Genomic DNA, 11,837 nt, shown 5'->3' on the forward strand with positions numbered 1-11,837 from the left:
TAAAGAGGGTTTGTAGACTGTAAATATGAAAAAACAAGTGTTTGATTAATTTGTAGAAACAGGAAAGAGAAACAGAAAATACTGTGGTGCTGTGTGTGTGACAGGAAGGTGTGTGTGTGACTGACTGTGTCAGGGGAGCTCCCAGAGAAATAGACAGACGAGTTAAATTCTAAGAAGATGAAGCGAATGCATGTTTTAAGAAAAAGTAATAAAATTATATTAATTACAGGTTTTAGAAAAGAGAAAGACAGAGGAAAATAAATACATGAACTAACAATTACATTAATGAAGTGAAAACGCACGTACACTAATTGTTACATGTGAAATTATTGTTGGAAAGTTAATACACACATGAAATAAAGAAAGCAGTTTACACTCCTTTAATTTACAGAACCAGTGTGTCCCCCAGACCTGATAACACCCTTGCCCAGTTGGCCCCCGTATCAGGCGAGCATGGAAGGCTGGACAGCCCATGACGGGTAAGATCCCACCTCGAAACCCTGGGACAACCTAAGGCAAGGCGCAGTCACGATTGCTTGAACCTAGGTCCCCAAGTGAGCCTGGAGTCACTGGAGGAGACGGGACTTCAAGGGTAAAGCCGCTGGGCACAGGCGGAATAAAGAAAGCAGTTTACAGGCGGATGGGAAATGTCATTAACAATGACCAGTGATGAGCCAAAGAGAGAAAACACACCCTGTCAAAAGGAGTCTGAAACACTGCAAAAGAAACATTTACAAGATCACAAAGATCACAAAGAAACATTTATAAAAATCACACATACAAACAGAAAATGCACTAACGTTACAGAGATAAGCTCATGAAGATTAATGCATAGATAGTGATTAAAACTTGGCTAAGAACACAAACATATGTAATTAAATCAGCTTGCTAATTTCATGAGTGTTAAAATGGTGTGAGTGTTGAAGAAAATACACTTAAAACACACTTGGATAAAATAGAGTTGTGGAATAACTCAAAAGAAGCTGTATGACAGGGGAGTGAGTTATGGAAAAACAAAAGAAAAGTGATTAAAGTAGTTTTTAAAAGAGTGACTTAGGAGTGCTCTCGTACTGAGTGATTAAAACCGGTGATTAGTATAGAAAGAAAATGAAAATAATTGAATAATGTGATAAGGTTTAAACATGTATTTCTCTTGCCAAGTTTACTTGTGGAGATATGATTCAGTATGTAAATTAGCTGGAGTGAGTGACGACAGAGGAGCTTCCTGTGTGTGTGATTGAGGCCTTAAGGAAGGGAAGCAAAGTAGACTGTTCAGAGGTGCAGATTTGGACAAGAAATTTATAATTTAGTGTTGACACATTGTTATAACGTGTTTATATTTTAGGCTGAATCTAAGTATGGTGAAGTGTCTATGGGGACATGGTTATGTGTAAAACGGTGCAGCTTTTGACGAGGTTTTCAGTGCATTGAATGGGTGAAATTTAAGATTGTTTAAGATTTTTTGGGGCTGTTGTTTTTCATTTTAATAGAGGGAGTTTTGATAAACATGGACATGTCTAAAAGGGCCCATAGTTTTTGTAATAGTGCACTTAAAGAACCTGTCAGGTGATTTTGTTTTGTGTTTTGATGAGCTAATAATCAGCTCTCTTTTTTCTCATTTTTGTTCTGAAGCAGGCCTGGAAGAGAGTGAACTAACAGCGCTGACAAAATTTCCGGACAAACAAATATGAGGTGACCTTTCCAGATTATAACTGGCTGAGGAAGGCTACCTGTGGGGGCCTGATCAGATTGAATGTCCCTGTCTAAAAGGATTGTAGCGAGCCAATCCAGACAAAAGCATAAAGAACTATTTTCTAAAAAAGAGAAAACAAAATAAAACAAATGAATGATCTCATTTTGCTGATGTGGAGAATCTGATTATTCGTGCGGGAGTCTCGAATATTGGAAATATGATGTGTGAATGCATGTGAGTGAGTGTGTGACTGGACCAAGGTGAGGATGAATAAAATGTTGACAAACAGGAGGAGTGGAAGACTTAATTCTGGGGATGCTGATGTTTGCTTGGAGGGAATTTTTGTTTTATTTACTGGGGTTGGATTATGTTATTACATTATAAAATGCTAAACGCTAAAAGGGAAACATTGTTTGATATAACTCATGTTACCATTAACTGAAGAAACACATGACTGATGACTGTTTTGTTTTAAGTTTTTTGTTATGACACAAATTGGATCATACAGGGGGAGAGTTGAGTATGAAATGTAAAGTACAGGTTTTGTTTCCAGGAAATTCCAAGGATCCAGACTTTTGCATGGAGCAAGGAGTTTGAGAAGATTTGACATGAAGATTAAATTGACTTTATTCCTTAAACACAGGTTTGCAGGGCTGGAGCAAAATACCTGAGAGGAGGATGGCTGAGGTGTTTGGAGAGATGATATGACTAACCGTTTTCCTTTAATTTCTTAAGCCCGGGTGATGCACTTTGAGTTTTGAGTTTTTATTTATTTGGACACATCTGATGTGTCCAAATATAAAGGGGAAATTTAAGAGGTAATTTGAAATGGGTTCTAGGATCATTTTATGACTTTTTGAGTTTTTGATCATTTAGATATGGTAAAACTGGGGCAGAAATTGTTATGTTTAAGTTAAAGGATTAAAATGAACTGAATCCTGGTTAGAAGATAAAATGCCGGTGTTCATGAGAAGCTGTACACCAAATTTAAAGGGAAATTGTGGGACATTTTTGAATAAAAGATATGCTTTGGGGAAAACTAGTGAAGATTTTAGGAGTAGAAAATGTTTGATTTCTTTTTCATCTTTAGAATAAGCGGTTATAATACAGGCTTACACATACAGATATTACATAGATTTATTTCTAAGGTAGAGGAGAGAGTTTCTTAAGAGAGTGTTAAAAGTGTCGCTGACTCAAATGAATAATATTGGAGATGATATATGTAGAAATGATTTTTTCTTACACATTACGATTGTGCTCATTAACAGAGTTGATGTTCGGTCCATTTAAGGTCATAAGCTTCGATGAGCGCGATGTCTCAGTCGATATATTGCGGGGGACTTGGAGCAACAGAAGGATAAACAGCATTCACGCTTACAAACACACATGATTTAAACATAGGCGAGGCCAAAGGCCAGGAATTCATTTAGCTTTTAACTGTATAGCTCCTAACTTGCAGGGATGGTGTGGAGTGTAATGAATGAATGCAAAACATGCTTACAGACACAAACATGACAGAGATTTATTTTGTAGGGTAAAGGTGGAACACATGTTGCTTTGTTTCTGCTTAGCAACTACTGAGGCGGTGAAACAAAATGTTGTAGATAATGGAAACTTGTCTAACTGGCATTAACGGTAACTTTTGCATGTTATGTATATGCTTGAAGTAAAAAAGAGGTGTAAATCCTGATAGAAAATTTTGAAGCGTGCTTTCTAGCGGAGATTTAGGTTGGCATGGGGATGGTGTATATTTTACCCGGGGTGTGTTTAATAGAACTAAAAGCGTTGCTCACACACATAAAGAGCATTGAGATTAAGTAAAGTTAATATAAAGGATAAAGCCCAGAACATGATATTGTGAACCAAGTTTGAATAATTAAAGGAACATTAGATGAACACAGTAGGTTAGTGAGGTGTAGCAGAGAGAGGCTGTTTGTTTTCTATCCCTTACAGGAGAAGATTTCCACTAGAGAGGGACCCAGAAAAGGAGCAGAGACCACTTAAGCATGAAGTGTTTTCAAGTAGGAGCTGGCGTTTTATTACTGGACCACCTAGATGACATGAGGTTATCGTCTGATTTGCTGAGTCAGGGGACGGCTAGAGAGGGTCAGAGCGAAGGCAGTGGACCTGGGAATGGTGGTTTCGGGGCCCATGATGCCATTAATGGATCCAGAGGTGACAGAGTGGGTCGAAGAGTGACACAAGAAAATGGTGTAGTGACGTCTCTGGAAGAGACGTCAAGAGAGGGAATTGTGGAATTACAGGGATTATTTTACATAACCATCATCTTTATCATTGCATTAATTATCATTTCATCCAAGCATTTATTGAAGTTGCTGGCATTATGTGATAATTTGTATTACAGGGGTTATCATAATCACATATTAACATGTTTATTACAGGTGCAGTTATAACCACTTTAAATCATTGAGTTAAATCTATAATCTTAAAAGCTTATATGCTGAGTATATTGTTACAGTAAAATAGTAGCTGAGCAAAGGCCTGAATGTATTCAGCTTCTTGTTGCATTTGAGTTTGCCTAGCAACAGGTGACAGAAGGAGTACAAGTCCATGGGGACCTCAAAGGCCTGACCTCATCACTATATTTGGAAGAGGGTGCCAGAAAGGGGAACTTCTGTGTCTGCATTTATCTCTTAGAATAGATCATTATCTGTAGAAGAGGCAAATAATGTTCTTAAGATGCAAATAATGTGCTTGTAAACGCAAGAGGGGGCGTTACAATACACTTACACTTACAATCAATTGTTTGACCGACCTCTTCTGGACCATCATTGTTTTACTCTCGTCCTCAATTTCGGACCCGTAACACAGTTCTCTGACCTCGTTGGTCCAGGTTCAGCACTGAAGAATGGAGGTTGATCTCTGGACTGGTCACTCCTCACAGACGGACAGCTGGATCCTGCAGACTTTGACCTCTGACCTCTGCAGACACAAACATGTTTTATTCTCTGATGAAACTGATTGAAGCAGCTGAGATCACACAGACTGCAGATAATGCAGCTGTTTCCTGTCAGTAACAGTCCTCTTAGATTAAAGTACAGATTTTTAGAGGAAAACAAAAGTCCCTGAATGCAACAGTGAGAAACAGTTTGGCTCTGTGGCTGTGATAGCTGCCGTTAGGAGCGTTCATGTGTTTATAGTTAGATGAGGAGATGTTACCATCATGGAAATGTTAAGAAATCCTGCAGCATCACGTGGCACAAACACTTTGTGTTCCTGTCATCAGCAAGCAACAGGAAGTTCATTAATAAAGGCAGGATTGAGACATAACTGTGATGGTTCTCCTTCATTCAGCTGTTACACACACCTGGGCTCACACGACGAGCCTTTGTCTAATAAAGCAACTGCTCTCTGGACTCTTTTCTGAAGAGGAGCTGCACAAACCTTGAGTTGCTTTCTAGAGCAGCGTATCATCCTCACAGAGCACAGCTGGCATGCTTGTTTCTGTTAGCTTACTAACCAGGCTAAAGTCAAACTACCCACAGCTAGCAGCTGTTTCTATCATATTTTAGGATCCAGATGTGTGAGCTCTAAATTTACACCTGTGATTAAAATAAATAGCTAAAAACAGCCAATTGCGTCCAAATATGTCTTAAAATCAGATAAACTGACAGTTACAGCTGAGCCTGTGTGTCCTTGGAGACACTGCTCTGCTACAGAAATGCATTTTAAAAACCAGGAAACATCAAAATCATTTGAATCAGAGAGTTCAGCTTACTAACAGCTCACCTCTCTGCAGCAGACAGAGGCTGGATTTTAAAATTAATGCCAAACTCTTTAGACGCGTCACTCCTTAACGACACACAGCTGGGTTCAGGTTCACGTTTGTGTTTAGTTCCTCGTTTCTTCCTGTGAATAACGATGGAGCAGTGATGTGAGTGCTGAGCTGTGACATGGAGAAGAGTCATGGACAGTTAGAGATGGTCATCTCACCTCTGAGCTTTGGTCTGGCTCTCATGTTCCCCACACAGAGTGCTTTTAGAGGGAGGGACTCCCTCCTCTCTGTCCTCACACTGATCCATGCTGCTCAATTCAGCTCACCCACACTTTCTACCTTCACCTGCAGAGGAAACACAAATCATTCATGTGCACATCAAATGAAATCCTCCTTTCCATCATGTGTGCTGTCCAAATATCAGCTGCTTCTTTCCTGCTTCATCTCAGTGTCAGCTGAATGCAGTCAGACAGCAGTGTGAGGCAGAGGAAGCTGCCATCAGCTGCTCTACTATCAGTCCACTAGATGGAGCCCTGAAGCACACACGATGCATTCACTGACATACACTGATTTAATGGTAATAAGAAAAATAAGAAGTGACAGTTTGGCTCTCTGAGTCAAGGGTGTAGATTTGGCATGGACGGAAGGGACATGTCCCCACCAATATCCAGCGATTATTGAATTGTCCCCACCAATAATTTGATCTCTTCGAGGGAAGAAAAACAAACCCAATAGAAAGAAAAAAACGATCCGTCAACGACTCATTCACCCAGCGGTGCAGAAAGAGTTAAATTACGTTCTCTAGTGGAGTCCTACATCATGTGACAAATATGTCCAATGTGATTGGCTGTGCCTTTCAGTGAGCTCTGTTTAGTTTTAGCAGCGGCAGGCCTGCGCTGCAAGGAGGAGAGGAGGATGGCAGCAAAAAGGAAGAACCTGGATATAAGAAAGTATTTTTCAAAGAAACCTGTAAGTCACTTAAAGTCAAGAAAACTCATAAAATGTGTCCGTCACAATAACGGACAGGCTATGCTAGGCTTTGGCCCACATCAGTCTAAAATTGTATGTAACCATGAATAACGTGTTTTGGAAACTAACTGCACAACAGGCAGCACTATTAGTTATCTCAGTCTCAGAGCAGCATTTCTAATTTTGATTGAAACTGTCAGAGAAAACGGCAGCCTCGAGTAAGCCAGGATATTAGTTTACAGGCTGTTAAAATTATATGTCTAACGTTCAGATGTTGGTGACACAATAATTTCATCCTAATGGCACTGACATATTCATAGGGTTAATTTTTGAGGCAAAATATCATGAGGTAGTCATGATTTTGCAAATATTCCACCTTGTAGTGCAGTTTGCACAATTTGTTTTAAAAATGCACTCACCCTACAAACATTACTGATGAGTCAAGATCTGCACAAATTGACAGAAACACTGAAGCAGCTACACATTTTATTCTTATTGTCATGTATGTCCTATTTGTCAGGTGACAGAAGAACCAACACAAAGCTCAGAGAGTAATGGTGATACAAGGTCACAGGTGAAATTGGATGATGACTTGTTGGTTCATTACTGTATTTAAAGCACATGTGTGACTGCATGTATTTGGAATGTCTCACTGTTATTTATCAGGTGTCAGAGGCAGCTCTGCCATGTTGTAGCTCAGACAGAGGTGAAGAGGCGAGGTCACAGGTGACTGACTGATGATTTGGTGCTATAGATTAACTAGTATTTATTATCATGACAATTGTTAGGCTGCTGATGTAAATTGATTCATTAGTGTATATTTGACAAAGCATCTGAATTGACAAGTCTCACTTTTTTTATGACTTGAATCAATGTGTTATTTTATCATGGCAATATATCCTAGTGCAGTCAGAGGGGAAGAGCCAGGACCAAAGGTGATCATTTTGTGGTAATCTTAGATGAGTAGTTTTATGGACAAAAACCACCAGGTCATTCAGTGTTCCCTTAGTGCTAATGTATCAGAGACTATAACTGAACTAATGTTGTTAAGTCCTTAAAGTCATATTCTTTTATTGTCATGACTGTATTTTAAGCTATTTTTTATTTTTGCATGATACTTGATTCATATGGAATGTGGCTGAAGTAAACTAAAGTCAAAAATACTTAGTCAGTAATTTGTTTAATAGTAATTTAACATTATATAATTCACATATAAACCAATGAATTGTAATTTTAAATGGTTTAAAAGCATGTAGAAAAGCATATGTAGGCAAGTATATTTCTCCTTTTTTTATCAAGAAGCAAAGACAAAAAGGGAAAAAAAAAAAGAAATGGCGCAGGGTTCAGTGGTTGAATCATCCGTCTCCACCAATGCCAAAACCAAATCTACGCCCTTGCTTTAAGTGTGTTAATGTGGACAGAAAACAAAAAAGTAAGGTGGACAAGGCAGATTTTAATAACACAAGGAGTTTGTTTTGATCTTCTGTTTTTGGTTGTTTTTTTCCCTTACAGTGTAGTTTTTAATTAAAAAGGAGGAGCATTTTTAAGAGTTACAGCTCTGTGTTCAGTACCCTCCGCCCCAAAAGCTGGAGGTGGCAGAGTTAAAGATCCTAAGATTCTTATTGGGAGTGGCCAACAGGGACACCATTAGAAATGAGTCTATTAGAGGGGCAGCTGAGGTCAAACACTTTGGGCACAGACAGTGAGACTGACATATGCTCTTTGAGTTAAATCATGTCTGTGTACAAACAGAATTTGATAACTATTATTTGGTAATATTTTATAGGAACATAGCATTTTAGAATACAAGTAATTATGAATTTTTATATTAAATCTGATTAAAACATATTTTGAAAATAAATACTACATTCATCAATGTTATTATTGTTTTATTTATTTCTAACACGATTCTTCTGTCTCAACCTCTCACTTTGCCTGAGACATACCTGATAACTAATATCTAATTATCTGTTAATGTTTTCACTAATTTAATATAAAAATTTTATTTGGTCTAATGAAGTCAGTGTGAATAAACAATGTATGTCTGTGAAGGTTCTCAGTCATCCAGGTCATTGTAGTCAAAGGAGTTTGCAAAGTAAAGCGTCTGGACTTCTTTACAACCTAAGATGCAGACAAAGCAGAGTTGTTCCTAAGAGCTTGCGCCTTGGATCCACTGTCAGGGGACACAGAGCAGACTTGATTCTACAGAGAGCACAAAATCACCTTTTAAGTGAAAGGATAAGACAGGTCCATTTCACTATAGATGCCCTCCAGATCAAGATCAGCCAGACTCTGCAGGAACTGGAAACCCTTCTACCCTCTCCAATCCTAGAAGAGGTTTACAAGTTTGTGGACAAGGCTCAGCGGGCCCAACACTCTAAAGGAAAAGAAAGACAACGCAGGAAATTTCACACCTTGCTTTCAAAAACCCACACTCCTCAGTCTGAACCCACACAACTCAGAGAAGAAAACACACCTGAAGACAGTCGGGAGAAATGGGTAAAGAACTTTTCAGACCGGAATCTCACTGAACCTGAAAAGAGGGTTTTAGCCAAAGGACTCAATTTTGCCATTTCTCCGCAACAGTTGCCCATAGTGGACCTCATCACAGCCACAGAAACCGCCATACGGATTAATAAATTATCACAGACAGAAGCAGAACAGATCAGGATGAAAGTCTCAGCCACCCTCTCCAGTGCCAAAGTCCCTCCGTCTAACCTCACATTACAAGAAAAGAAGGCCGTCGCTTCCCTGAGCAAAGACCACAACATCACTATATTACCAGCGGATAAGGGAAGGTGCACCGTGGTCCTAAACACAACAGATTACCACACAAAGATCACTACTCTCCTCAGTGACACCAATACCTACGAAGCTTTAAAGCGAGACCCCACAAGCAGCTACAAAAAGAAAGTTATAGCTCGCCTTCAAGACCTTGAAAATGACAAAATCATTGACCGCCTCACATATCACCGCCCTTATCCAGGGGATGCCATACCCTGCATTTATGGACTCCCTAAAATCCACAAGGAAAGGGTTCCACTCAGACCCATAGTCAGTAGCATAAACTCAGCCACTTATAACATTGCGAAACACCTTGCTACCTTCCTTGCACCTCTCGTGGGGAACACCCCACACCACATCAAGAACTCCACCGACTTCACCGACAAGGTCCAGAAACTTACCCTGGATCCAGATGAAACCATGGTGTCCTTTGATGTAGTCTCTCTCTTCACTTGCATACCCACCACGGAGGCAGTGGAGACTGTCAGAAAACGACTACAAGAAGACAGCTCCTTGGAAGACAGGACCAACTTCACACCCGATCAGATCTGCACACTGTTAGACCTCTGCCTTACCACAACATACTTCAAATACAACGAGGGTTTCTACAGACAAAAACATGGCTGCGCCATGGGCTCCCCCGTGTCACCTATTGTAGCCAACCTTTACATGGAGGAAGTGGAAAGAAAGGCTCTTGGCTCTTTCAAAGGAGGAGTACCCAGCCACTGGTACAGATATGTAGACGACACCTGGGTCAAAATCAAGACACAAGAAGTGGAATCCTTCACTGCGCACATTAACGCTGTGGATAAAGACATCAAGTTCACCAGGGAAGACACAAAGGATAACTGTTTGCCTTTCCTGGACTGCGCTGTGCACATTGAAGAAAATGGCAACCTCAACATCGAAGTTTACCGGAAGCCCACACACACGGACCAGTACCTCCTCTTTGACTCCCATCACCCTCTGGAACACAAACTTGGAGTAATTAGGACCCTACACCACCGGGCAGAACATGTTCCCTCTAAGCCCGAGGGAAAAAAGAAGGAACACACACATGTAAAGGAAGCACTCAAAACATGCGGTTATCCGAACTGGGGGTTCATAAAGTCAACAAAGAGGCACAGAAAAGAAGATCAGACACCAGCGAGGGAGGATAAGAAAGACAGACGTAACAACGTTGTCATCCCCTATGTAGCCGGTGTATCAGAGAAACTCGGGAGAGTTTTCTCCAAGCACGACATCCCAGTGTACTTCAGACCCAGCAACACACTCGGACAAAAACTGGTTCACCCGAAAGACAAAACTCCAAAACACAGACTTAACAACGTGGTGTATGCTGTACAGTGTAGCGAGGAATGCCCAGACCTCTACATTGGAGAGACCAAACAGCCACTTCACAAGCGCATGGCACAACATAGAAGAGCCACCTCCACAGGACAAGACTCAGCAGTCCATCTGCATCTTAAGGATAAAGGTCACTCTTTCGAGGATGCCAACGTTCACATATTGGACAGAGAGGACAGATGGTTTGAAAGAGGAGTGAAAGAGGCCATCTATGTCCACTGTGAGCGACCATCTTTGAACAGAGGCGGTGGTTTACGACACCAACTGTCTGCCATCTATAATCCAGTTTTGAGTTCCCACCCCAGACGCCTTAATGCCCACTCACATCCTGGGCCATCTAACCTCAGGAATTCAAATGACAAGGTGGGGCCAGGTTTCACAATGAGCTCACCCGAAACCCTGGCTGATTAGGTCCCACACCCGCTTTCACACCTTGGCTCATGTGATTAGAGGATCATCAGGGGATCCTTTGTCCCTCTTTGGGGGGAAACTCAGACTGGGTTTAAATCTGGGACTCTCGGCCATTTGACCTTAGAACTGAAGAAGCTTCTCGGATGAGAGGTGAAACGTCCTCAAGCAACTTAAAGAAGTCCAGACGCTTTACTTTGCAAACTCCTTTGACAATAAACAATGTAAAAACCTTTGTTTAGTTGTTGTTGTATTTACCTCCTGTTGAAGCATATTCAATATTTATAACAAAGGATTTTTAAACAGAGAAGCCAACAGGGTTAATTCAATTCTTTACTACATCTATACTACATCTATACATCCAAGTTCACTGTAATTATAAAGACCTCTAACCACCAACAGTAGTTGACACTATAACTGCTTATGGTCAAACAGATGCGTCAGTCTGACAGCAGTTACTGTGGAAAAGTGGCCAAGCTCAGGCTGCAGTTAGTGGGAGGATAGCAGAGGTGATAGAGCATTTTCAGTGGCGGCTCCTAATTTTTAACCTATTGTTGGGATGCAGAGATTCTTTTATTGCTACCATATAATCTGCCTTATGATGAATGCATTAATAACATGTTTTACAGTATTATTTTAGCAGTAATATTTCTTACAGGGTTCATATTGCATTGAATATGTTTGTCATCACATTGACCTTTCTATTCACAGGTTGAGTTCATTCTATACACAATGCATAACTGTGCTTGTTTAGAGTTGATGTTCCATCCAAGAGGGTTTTAAGCTTCACTGGTGAGAGTGTCCAGGTGATACATGTTGAGGGAAGATGAGAACATAGCAGGTTAATTGCATGCATGCTTACAATACACATATTAATCTAGTAGCAGGCCTGAGCGAAGG

The 11,837-nt window shown here is 40.4% G+C and overlaps 1 protein-coding gene across 1 annotated transcript; it reads left to right on the forward strand.

The window, feature by feature from the left end:
* Window positions 1-8,438: 8,438 nt before the first annotated feature.
* Window positions 8,439-10,940, forward strand: LOC135932615 (uncharacterized). Its single transcript, XM_065470107.1, has one exon. The coding sequence runs from the start codon at window positions 8,439-8,441 to the stop codon at window positions 10,938-10,940; it is 2,502 nt and encodes an 833-aa protein (XP_065326179.1).
* The last annotated feature ends 897 nt before the right edge of the window (window positions 10,941-11,837 follow it).

This window comes from Pelmatolapia mariae, linkage group LG3_W (assembly GCF_036321145.2).
Source record: "Pelmatolapia mariae isolate MD_Pm_ZW linkage group LG3_W, Pm_UMD_F_2, whole genome shotgun sequence".
NCBI lineage: Eukaryota > Metazoa > Chordata > Actinopteri > Cichliformes > Cichlidae > Pelmatolapia > Pelmatolapia mariae.